At 43.8% G+C, this 11,621-nt stretch overlaps 2 protein-coding genes across 2 annotated transcripts in view; one reads left to right on the forward strand and one right to left on the reverse strand.

Moving 5' to 3' along the window:
* Positions 1-11,621, forward strand: part of LOC129729579 (vitellogenin-4) — a 41,794-nt gene extending 30,173 nt beyond the window's left edge. The window contains exons 3-10 of the mRNA XM_055688250.1: positions 4,762-5,929; positions 5,992-6,385; positions 6,443-6,662; positions 6,726-6,954; positions 7,013-7,986; positions 10,356-10,667; positions 10,724-10,964; positions 11,028-11,621. Of these exons, the coding sequence (XP_055544225.1) occupies positions 4,762-5,929; positions 5,992-6,385; positions 6,443-6,662; positions 6,726-6,954; positions 7,013-7,986; positions 10,356-10,667; positions 10,724-10,964; positions 11,028-11,500 (4,011 nt within the window). The 3' untranslated portion in view covers positions 11,501-11,621. The remainder of the gene's footprint in view (positions 1-4,761; positions 5,930-5,991; positions 6,386-6,442; positions 6,663-6,725; positions 6,955-7,012; positions 7,987-10,355; positions 10,668-10,723; positions 10,965-11,027) is intronic.
* On the reverse strand, positions 8,034-9,932 carry LOC129729580 (arginine kinase 1-like). Its single transcript, XM_055688251.1, has 3 exons — positions 9,782-9,932; positions 8,735-9,710; positions 8,034-8,674 (listed from the first exon to the last, which is right to left on the reverse strand). Exons 1-3 carry the CDS (start codon positions 9,788-9,790, stop codon positions 8,247-8,249), a joined length of 1,413 nt encoding a protein of 470 aa, XP_055544226.1. The 5' UTR covers positions 9,791-9,932; the 3' UTR covers positions 8,034-8,246.

The following is an 11,621-nucleotide window of genomic DNA, read 5'->3' on the forward strand; positions in this document are numbered from 1 at the left end:
TAGCAGAACTGGGACCTCGTTGGAAGGAAGATATTCAAAACGGTACTCATCCTTGTTCTTGGTATCCGAGCTGCCCCAAATCGTGTGCTGAGGATTCGCATCGCATCCGATGGTGACCGAATATTGACTGCTCTGCGAAACAAATCGAAGTCCTCCTGCTCCTGAATCGTCTTTACTTTCGCTCGATATTGAAAATAATTATCAGTTTGCTTTCGAATATTGTTCAATCTTTTCTCTTCATTTTAATAATTTTTTTAAGAATTCGTATCATCGAATGTTTTTCTCCTATTATAACAAAAATAAAATATATGACAAAAAAAAATCAAATTCCCCCTTTTTTCCTTTTTCCCGTACTTTTCTCCATATGACACCAAAAAAAAATCCAAACTAAATAAATCACCGCGTTTTTACTTTTCTTTGCAATTTTTCTAACTTCCCAGGAAATCTTTTCTTTGAATCCCGGGAAGCTGAAAACCGTCCGGAAATGGACGCTCTAGTTCTGCACACTTAACAAAAAAAAAACCGAATTAGGTAAAATTTTACCGGAATTTCAACAGCTTCAGAGTTTTTTTGGTAACCTTTCAAACCGAGCAGCCTGTAAAATTTACCGAAAGAAGCTGTAAAAACGTACACGAAAAAAGAAAAAAATACCGGTTGCGGAAAAAGCAGGGTATGAATGAACCTGAGGGTACCGCCTGAAATCAAAGCAAATTAATTAGATTAGGGGGAATAATGAGCACCCTAACTCGGTTGCTGATTTAAGCATGGAAAACGACAAAAATATTAAGCTGTCTTCAGTGCAAAACTTGAATTAACTATCTATAATTAAAGGTACACTATTCACAAATTGAAAAGTTTACCGTATAATGGTGAAAAACACAAATTAGATTCATGCATCAAAAACTAGCAATCAGTCGATGTGTGGGGCACAATGAGCACCCACGGGGTGTAATAAGCACTCTTATAGAACATATCTTGAAACTGTGTAGAAGTACAGCGAATGGGCCAACGTTTGTCGCGCGATGCCGTGATACTTGGCGGCTTGTTTCGTGAATGTCCCGTCGCGCCTTATGGTGGCCAACTTTACCTGCCGTCCCTTTTTCTGACCGATTCGGTCTCAAAGATTTTCTAATATATGTTCGCACCATCACTGTAAACAAACACTGACTATGGAAACAGACAAACTCACAAGTCTACTGAGATGAATTTCAGGTAAGTTTATGTGACAAGGTGTGCTCATTCCACGGTTTCGGTGCCAATCTTTGCGTTGGAATTGCCCAGGTGGATTTGGATGTCACTTTTTGCTGTTTCCTCAACGCGGCTGTGCAACCGACTTTGAAAACACTCTTACTCCTGTAAATCGGCAACGTTTGTCAGTGCTTATCCGGCTACGATTATTTGTTCGTTCATCGATTCACACCTCATAGAGCCGAGTGGACCTTCGGGCTTAGCAGAAACTCAGTTCCTCATTTCCGAATCGAGTTTTCGCCTCGTATACCAGAGTACAGCAGGACTTCCCGGATGGCATCTTGTGTTCTCCAGTGTTCGGTCAACGGATTTTGCTCAGTCCCAGAATCCCTAGCTTGAGACGGTCAACCTCGCTAGCTAGTTAAGCCAGCTTGTCTTGTTAGACGAGGAGCAGTACATTCAAAAAGCCGGTCCGTGATCTATTTATTCGGATTCGATAATAATCTTTTTTGAAGTAGAATACTTCTATCGGGAAGTTCGGCTACATAGGGATGTAAAATGAAAATCTAAAACCTAAGAAAGTGAAAAATATGTCCAATTTCAAATGCTAATAAATCGGTTAGTATTCGATGGATTTCCTTCGTTCTTGCAGCAATAGATTGGAAAATCTTCTAAGATTCTTCCCAAATGCAGATAATTGTAATTTTATTATTCAAACTATTGTACTATTGAAAATAGTCAAGCCTTGTCAAAACGAAAAATTCGACCTCTGATTGGTCGTTGTATGATTGCTTCCCAAGCACAGTCGACAGAATCATAGACATTGCCAATTGAAATGTGCAATTTGGCCTATATAAGAGCCTGTTTCACTCGAAGCCGCTCATTATAATTCTAGACTGCAACAGGAGCAGTCCTCCCTTAGCAGCAGCAGTGGATACAGCAGCAGTAGCAGTGCACCGGATAACGGCCACAGCTGTGGTATGGCAACGGATAGCGGAGCGCCTCTCAGCATCGATAGCAGGACCCAGGTGATGCAGGGCAGCGGATACCAATGGCAACGGAAGCGTCCACTACTGTGGCAACGGGGGTAGCGCAGCGATTGACGTTGGTCTAAGCATCTATATAAGCAGGGCCAGCTGATGCAGTGTGACATTTTAGTGAAATGCTGTCTCTGAGCGATAGCAAGCACACTAGCAAATGCATCCAACGAAAAGAACGTTCTGGAAAGCTTTTCAGTGTTTATTTTCCCCCAAGGAATACTTTATTTGCACTGCCAGTGATAACGCCAAGCTGTTATCGGCATCTTATCAGACATTGAATTGAAAAACAAATTGTCCTTTTCAGGATGAAATAAAAACCTAATTGAAGAGTTAATATTTTCTCTTAAATCAATTTACAATTTCAAGAAATTTGGAACAGATATATATTTGGCTTCATCTCCGTGTCTCAGAACGTACTGAATTATCTTTTCCTTCAGTCATGAGCACAACATCCGAAAAGCTTTCATTTTCAGCATAAAAATTAATTTTTCGCATAGTCAAAATTCAAAAATTATCAAGTCCAAATCATGACAAGCAACTATATTATTGAGAATGGTCAATCCTTGTTGAAGCGCGAAGTTTGACTGATCTGGTTAGTCGTTAATATGATTGCTTCCCAAGCACGGTCGACAGAATCATATACCTTGCCATTTTAAATTCGCTATTTGTCTGTATAAGAGTAAGGATGGGAATTATCGGCTGAAATGGCTATCGATAGTTATCGATGATTTCCTACTACTATCGATAGGTTTTTCATTCCTATATAAGAGCCTGTTTCAGTCGAAGCCGCTCATAATTGTTCTAGACAGCGACAACAGCAGTCTTCCCTTAGCAGCAGTAGTAGCAGTGCAGTGGATACCAGGCGGATAGCGACCACAGCTGTGGCATGGCAATGGATAGTGCACTAGTTGCAGCGGATCTCAGCATCAATAGCAGCTGGGCCAGCTGATGCAGAAACGGCGGATACCAATAGCAGCGTATAGCGGCCGAAACATTGGCATGACTACGGATAGCGTAGCAGTTGCAGCGGGCTTAGCATCGATATCAGCTGATGCAGTGAGGCACTTTAGTGAAATGCAGTCTCTGTGCGATAGCGGGCACTAGTAAATGCATTCAATGAAAAGTTGACTCATTTTGACAACACATGAGCCGTCTAGTTTTGAGTGTAAAATCAGCTTTTCACTGTTTATTTTATCACAAGGAATACTTTATTCTCACTGTCAGTGATAACGCCAAGATGTGATCGGTATCTTATCCGATATTTAATTAAACAACAAATTAAAAAATGACAGACACGCAAGCAGCCGGTTTTTCTTTCTTGTAAAAGTATTCTACTTCATCTTTGCGGTCGTGGCTTTGCACACAACCCTCCTGTGATTTTTTTTCATTAAAGGCATATCATATTTTCAGTTCGCTTATTTTTCGCTTTCCCAGCTACACGCACAGAATTAATTGCATTTATTGCAGCCCTACATTATCAGACCAATTGAAGAATGCACCGTTCATCTTAACAACGTGAGTTTGAGGAATGAATCTCTTGGTATATGAGGAGAAAAATTAATTGTGTTTGTAAAGCATTAGGAGAAATCTTACTTTTCTGCAAGTATGATGAAAATATATCTAGATTTCTTTGCAACCGACTGGGAAATCAGGGAGATGAGAAGTAAATATATTATATAAGATACTCCCTTGAGGTATACCAGCTCTAACACGCAATCTATCATATTCACCATTTGAATAGTTTACCTGAAGAGTGCGGTCAGTCAAGCAACTTTGTACCATTTTTGTGATGTGAAGACGAAAACGGAAATTGAACATTTAAGCTATCGAAACCTTTTTGCCAAACACTGTCGAATGCTTTTTCTATGTCTAGAAGGGCAGCACCGGTGAAATAGCCTTCAAATTTATTAGTTCGAATCATATTAGTTACTCTTATGTCGAATTCGTTTTTACGGCAGGACTATCCCGTCCCGGCTACGCTTTGCAGCTTAAAAAAAAAACACTTTCCGAGCAGTTGCAATGGTGTGCGTATAATACCAGAGGTAGCTGTCCCTTTTGTTTTGGTCATTATCGCCATTGTCTTTTATCGCGTTTGTGCTGCTGTACGAAAAATTTGCCAATTTACTGAAAAATGACAATATAACAAAATAAAATAAATAAAATTCAACCTGATGTTAGACACGCGAAGAACGATAATCAAAGCAAACCGATTTTGACACATTTTTTTTTTGATTTTGACACATACGTGTGAATGTGTTGGTGTCTTCAAAACTGCACTATGTTTCTTGCGCGGACTGTCCGGGACAGAAAAAGGGTAGTCCGGGATAGTCCGGAAAATGTAAAAAAAAACAGATAGGACAAAGTGTAGTCCGCGGGGTAGCTATACCGCAAAAACGAAAACGACATTAGTAACTAAATTTCAAACAAATTCAAACATTTTATTCTTTGACGAAAAGTTACTAGGTCTTAGTTTGCAGTTTCAAAAATTACTAATCTCTCTTTACCCGCACAAATACAACCTTTTCTCACACAGATCGACTTGAACAGCTTCCCAAACCAGAACAACGTGAGCGCCCTACTCGAACCGTTCCGGGTGGCCATCGCGAACGACAGCTCCGTGTTGAGTGTCCTGTTCAAAGCGGATGAACCGATCTGGTCGGCCAACATCAAGCGAGCGGTTGCATCGCTTCTGCAGGCGCACGGTGACAGTGCCGGGGCTTACGTGGTAGACGAACAGGGAATCTTCGGTACCTGTCCAACCGAGTACTTCGCGGTGAACAAGTCCAACCTGTTTGAAATTTCCAAAACCTACGATATGGGGCGGTGTGATCCTTACCCAGGGGCAATCTATCTGACCAGAAGCAACATTCCGTTGAACATTTGTCTGGCGAATAAGCAAAATCAGGCGATGACCTCCCGAATCGCGAACTACAAGCTGAGGAAAGTGGAACCATTTCGATACATGTTGCTGGAGATGGACGGCACTATGAGGACTAATGTGCGCACATTCGAATCGTACTATCCGCAGTTTTTGTACACCAAGGTGCAGATCAAGTATGAACGTCACACGGCGATAGTGAATCCGTTAAATGTAGTTCAGGGCATGTCGTTGCTGTTCAGTTCGGTTCTGTTTGTCAGTCCAGAGGCAGAAGCAACCGGTGGGCGTAGCCCCCGATCGCAGGACAACTTGGTCAAGAAAACGGCCTCTCTGCTCAGTACCCTGGCTGACAATCTGGAATCAATTGATACTAAGCTGAAGGAACCGTACGATGAGACCGTGTCTGAGATCATCCGTCTTATGGGGACGATGGATTTGGCGACGTTGAAACTTCTGTTCGAAGAAATCGACCTAGGAACGTCGTACCGGCAGGAAACTGCGAGAAACATTTTGCTGGAAATTATCCCCCGCACCGGAACGTCGCCCACAATCCTGCTGACACGGGATCTAATCATCAACCAACAAGTGAATCCAACAACCGCTGTGCAGTTATTGATTTCGTTGCCTTTCTACATGGCCGAACCGTCGTACGAATTGGTCAAGGAGTGCGAAGTGTTTCTCAGCTTCGGTGCGGACCGGCCGGACATAAAACATGCGGCCGTGCTGAGCTACGCGACCATGATCTACAACACCTTTGTGGCGGGTAAAATGACCGCGGATTTGTTCGAGAAGTACGTCAAGATTTACTTCGATATGTTTTTGAGTAAGTTGGAATCAGTTTTATGTTGAGAATGATTACATTTTTTTGTCTTATTTATATAACAGACAGTTTCGAGTACGAGCAGCAGATGCTCTACTTAGAAGCCCTCGGTAATCTGCAGCTGGAGAACGTGGCCGAGTATCTGGATCCGATCATCAAGGCGGACTACGCACAGAACACCGACATCCGTTTTCTGGCGATGTGGGCTACGATGCCGACGGCTCACCTGAGACCGAATCAAGTATACGAAACTTACTGGCCAATTTTCCACTCGAAAACAAGCCCGCTGCAGCTCCGGGTGGCGGCCTTCACGATGCTGCTAGTGTCAAACCCAACGCCGGGTCGGCTGTTGGGGCTGTACAGCGTTATAAAAACGGAGAATGATCCGCACATGATCAACTTCTACCGGACGACGGTACTCAGCATTTCCGAGACCACCTATCCGTGTTATCAGCATTTGTAAGCTTCTTATTCGAACTTCCAAAATTTTCGCTTTCAATCATATGATTTATTTAGGAAGCAACTGCTAGCCTACATGACACGACAACTACCGAAGGCTCCCTCGTCTAAGTACTGGGTTACCGGAAACTATCTGTTCGACTACAGAGACCGCAAGTTCCACATCGGTTCGATGCTGCAGGCAATGCTAATAGGAAGCCATAAAACCGATCTCCCCATGGTCGTCTACGCGAAGTTTGATACGGAAGCACTGGGTCGTTTCACCGGTCAGCTAGGGGTAAGGAAAATGAAACAATTATTCGTATCTAACGAAAACTCCTTGATTTTTTTTTTCGAATAGCTCTACATCAAAGCCCGCGGTCTCACCGACGCTGTCCTGCAGCGTCTCTGGAAGCTCAACTCCAGCTACCTGAAACTGGAACGGTTAACGAATATCCTCAAATCCATGAAGCTGCCCGCCATAAGTCCAACGCCGTTGCACTTCGAATTTATCGTGCAGTTCGAGGGCAAAGCCGTGCTGTCCTATCATCTGAATCAAACCACCTTCCATAATCTGACGGATGGCGATCGTAAGTGGAAAAACAATTATAGGTGTCCTCCACTATTTTCTATTATTCTTTCCCACAGTAATCAACCGAATCAACTTCCTACTGCGCGATAGTCACGTCAACATGCAAATCGTCCGGCGTCCGTTTATGATCAAGTACGCCCTGCCGACGTTGATCGGCACCCCGGCGGACATCCTGATCGAGAACACCATGCTGGCAACGATCCGCGGAAACACGACCCAACAGATGATGATGGACAAGGTGGCCCGCAGCAATCAGGTCGATATACGCTACTCTTCCTATGCGGTGGTTAAGATTCGTAGTTACAATCCGATTGAGGATATCGAGTATTCCACCATTCGAGAGCAGGGCTTTTTGGTTTACATTCCGATCAACAACGAGATCGTGTGGGACATTGCGAGTAAATCGATTAGTTATGCTTTCTATCGACCCGACGGCCTTACCAGTGGAATTTCGTTGAAAAGTAGAACCCGAAATACGCCTTCCGATTCGATGTTCCTGCGAGAAAAGTTGGAACCGAAGGAAGAGGAGATTGCTTCTTTCGATTATGTGTTTGAAGATTTGGGTGTTCAGTTTATGGCGCGGGCACATGAAGATTACACCAAAGACAACGTGATGTTTATGTTAGAAACGGACGTTTTGGACAATGCGAAAGTTCTCACCAAAGCGCCCTTTTCATTGGTTAATCATCTATTGCGATTGATTAATCTTATTCAGCTCAACACAATTCATATCGGTAGAGATAAACATTTAACGCTGCTGATTTCGAACAAACAAAAGACTCGCCTTCAGGGGACGCTCAAATGGGATGTGGAGAACTATTCCCGACAGACTGACGTACAGATGAACGAGGTATACCGTATCAATTTGATTCTGGCCCACACCATTCCAAAACCGGAAGGCAGTCGCGATGAGGTTAAAGTACTGCATAAATGGGAACTCACATCGCAGTTCACCGACTACAAGAGCAACAACGGGGCCAAATTTTTCTTTTCCGTTACCCGCCAGGAATCGACCAGAGACAGCTGGAAGGTGAGTTTTTTTCCTCTTTATTTCAATTCAATTAAACCCAATTACAATCAATTTTCAATGTCTCGTTTATTGTGTGGAGGCACTGAGGGCGACAATAAATTGCTACATAGCAAAGGCGAATATAAACAAATCTACATTTGATTTTGATTCCTACTGATGGGAGAAGAAAAAACGATTGCTGACGCGTTTAAGCCGATTGCCTCAGGTTAATATTGTCTGTTTGCGATAGAGTGTTGCCGATCGGTTGATGGCGTCACTCACTACTCTTCACCGGCAGATGGTTCATCCGCAACTGATCCTTTCACAGATTCCTTTGCTGATCCTCCCTCTCCTGGTTCGGTTGTCTTCTCCAGTTCTATCAATTCGCGGATGCCGTCATACATCTCCTTGACGGCTTCGAACTCTGTCAGTCCCAGTCGTCGTTTGTTAGAGATGTCGAATACCCCTTCTTCCGATTCGGTGTGTTCGCCACGAGTACCACGCACCTGCAGATTATACTTGGCTGCCGTCTCCTCCAGCACACCACGGTTCGAACCCAAGTTGGGAAGTTTAATGTGCACCGAAGCACGTATAGTCGTACCCAGATTCGAAGGACAAAACGTCAGATAGCCAAGCCGGTCAGCCCGAGAAAATGCAATGTCCTTACCCAAGATTTCTACTGCGTTGATCAACCGCTGATAGATGGCCCCTGCAGCAGTTGATTATTTTTATTTAGGATAAAAACTTTGATAGTTCGAAGATGACTCACCTAAATCCCCACCGGCGTCCATCGATATAATTCGCAGGTGATCCTCCTCGTTCACCCAAACCACAAAAGTTTTCATCTCGTTGATGAAAATCGCCCTTCCGATGGGCCAAAAGCGGCACGCGTTGGCCGACTGCAGGAATCTATCACCTTCCTTGAACAGGTAATGATCGTCTATTAACTGCTGCTGCAGCTCCTTGGTCATGCTCTCTAGCGGGTGGAATGCTCCCTTCAAATCATCCGCTTCGATACCTTCTAGCACCGATTTGACGCGCCCCATAATCTCTTCGTACTGTGCCATTTTAAGGCATGGATTAAACGGAAAACCCTCGATGGAACGACCGCAACGAACTCGCGTCGAAATGATGTAATCACCATCGGGATCCAAGTCCTCGAAGGTGGTCGCATCGCCCCAATCGCTGGCCGGGTGCTGAGCTTCGGCTGTGAAACCGCCATGATATTCCTCTATGACCGGATTGAACAGGGCCCCGAACAGTTCGTAACATTCGGCATCCGCTGCGTACACGCCAACACCCGAGTCGTGATTGTCTAACCCAGACTGAATGCAGTCTAGCAGAGTAGATTTAAGCGTAGTTTTCTTGGTTTTCAGTTCTTCTAAAATTTCCTCGGTGAGGTGTTTTTTCAGCAGAGACTGGCAAGCTTCGTCTTCCCCTAGCTCCTTGAATCCATTCGTTAGGAGCAAGTCGATTTCGCTGGGTGTTCGACGGATTTCGCCCTTCATTGAGGTAATTTCCCTCTCTAGACAGCATATTTTTTGCTTGGCATTTTCCAAATCTTGAGCCATTTCCGATACTTGCTCATCAGTGGGGCATGCTTCGCACATGATTTGCCGAATAAACTTGCAGGCATCTTCCGGTTTTTGCTCTTCCTGGTAGAGTTTTATCAGTGCCTTCGAGAGGCAATCGATGGCTCCGGCCGATTCCAGATACTTCCGAAAGGCTTCACGTTTTTGATCCAACTGTTTTTTTTTATGGGAAAATCGATAACCTTTTTCTTTATTTTCAACGTTAATAGCAGAGGTTTACTTACCGTTGTCATTTTCAAAAAATACTCTTCAATTTGTTCGCCAATTAACGGAACACGAAAATTTTCCACAACCGCTAGTGCCAAAGTTTGAGGGAAAAATTTTCACCTTCGACGGAATGTCCAAACAAAAGCCTGCTGTGCCCGCTGCCGGGGTCGAATGTCGAAAGTCAAAGCGGAAAACTTCGTTCGCTACCATAGCAACGGAATCAACAGCAAACCATCCCTCGCAACGCCATGAGGTACGCTAAGGACCTATTTACGTATGTAAACAGTGCAAGGACATTCCGGCACGCAATCAGGCACGGTGGTGGAGAATAAATTTGAATGTTTATTATCGTCTGTTTTAAATAAAGTGAAAGTCAACTAATATTATAAATAAAGCCAAGAGGGAGCTGATAAATTGAAAACTTTATGCAGCATCTTTAGAGAAATAGCTCAAAATCAGAATTAAAAACTTATTGAAAATTTAATAATTTATTGTAGAAATGAAACAAAAAGACTATTTGCACTTAAGGGCCATCAATTATAATTTTATAAAGTAAACAAAAGTTACCATAGCATATCATCTTCCTTGCAGCTCTGCCTTTTCGCTGACTACGAGCCGCTAGTGTTTCTCAAGCGACCCTTCAGCCTGACCGGACACATAGCCTTCAACGATACGCGAGTCCCGAAACGCTGCCCTGAGGTACCGCGAATCACGTTCAACGTTTCCTACCATCTGCCCAAGTATGTGCACGATTTCTACAACATTCTGGACACCGGCGATTCCAACTGTCCGAAGGAGATCCTTCGACTGTCTCCACCGCCCTTCTCTGGCAACTGCAGTGCTGAAACGTTCGCTCCACTAACTACGGTTTCCGGATTGGATGCTAGCTTTAAATTCGAAAAGGTATATAACATTCATTCTTACATTCCAGTCGTATTTTATGAATGATATCGTTCAAGCTTCCCAACTGGATTGTGGAGTTACTCCATCGGCTGGACCATTTGGCCTCGGCAGTAGTGCCTCGACGGGTTCAAACGTTGAACATCACCGATCACTTGGACGTGAATATCAAAACAACGCGATGGAGCAGTGACACGGACATCACCATCAACGGTGGAACCATTTGGATCCCAACGCGATACTATTACAACGAGAAGTTAAACCATCCAAAGAAAAATAGCATGGATTATGGTCTTACCAGTAAGCCTCAAGACTTAAATTAGTTTTAAAACCCTGAATTTTACCATATTCTGTTTTTTTTAGGTATATGCAGTTTGGTCAATCACAAGCTAACCACTTTCCACGATCACATCATCCAGCTGTCGCCGGAAGTTAAACAGGAGAATCGTTTGAATGACTCCTTCCTGCTGGCGGCCGATTGTTCCGATATTCCCAAAATCGCCGTGTTTATGCTGGACAATGGTAAGGGTATCCAGATCTACACCGGGGGTAACTATGTCGTGTACGAGACGACCAGCCAGCAGGAATCGGATCCGATTCTAAACGTCAACGATGAGTCGTTGATTAATTTGCGAAACGTCGTGTACCAGTTTCCGGTCGATGAGGAGATCTATGACTTTAGAGTTTACCTGAACGACGAAGATGTGCTGATTGTGGAGAACGAACTGAACGGTGCCGTGGTGCAGTACGATCGGAAGTCGATCGTGAGCATTTTGTTGCCCACGGTACACAAGGGCCGAATGTGTGGACTGTGCAGCAGCCGAGCGGGGTCCTGAAGTGATGGCTGGCTGAATCAATTGATATATGTATTTGAATCGTATTCCGGTTTAAGCTTTTTCGTGCGTTGAAGTGAATAAAACTGACTACTTTTTACTATGTTAGGAAACATATTATAAA

The sequence above is a fragment of the Wyeomyia smithii genome, chromosome 3, assembly GCF_029784165.1.
Source record: "Wyeomyia smithii strain HCP4-BCI-WySm-NY-G18 chromosome 3, ASM2978416v1, whole genome shotgun sequence".
Classification (NCBI taxonomy): domain Eukaryota; kingdom Metazoa; phylum Arthropoda; class Insecta; order Diptera; family Culicidae; genus Wyeomyia; species Wyeomyia smithii.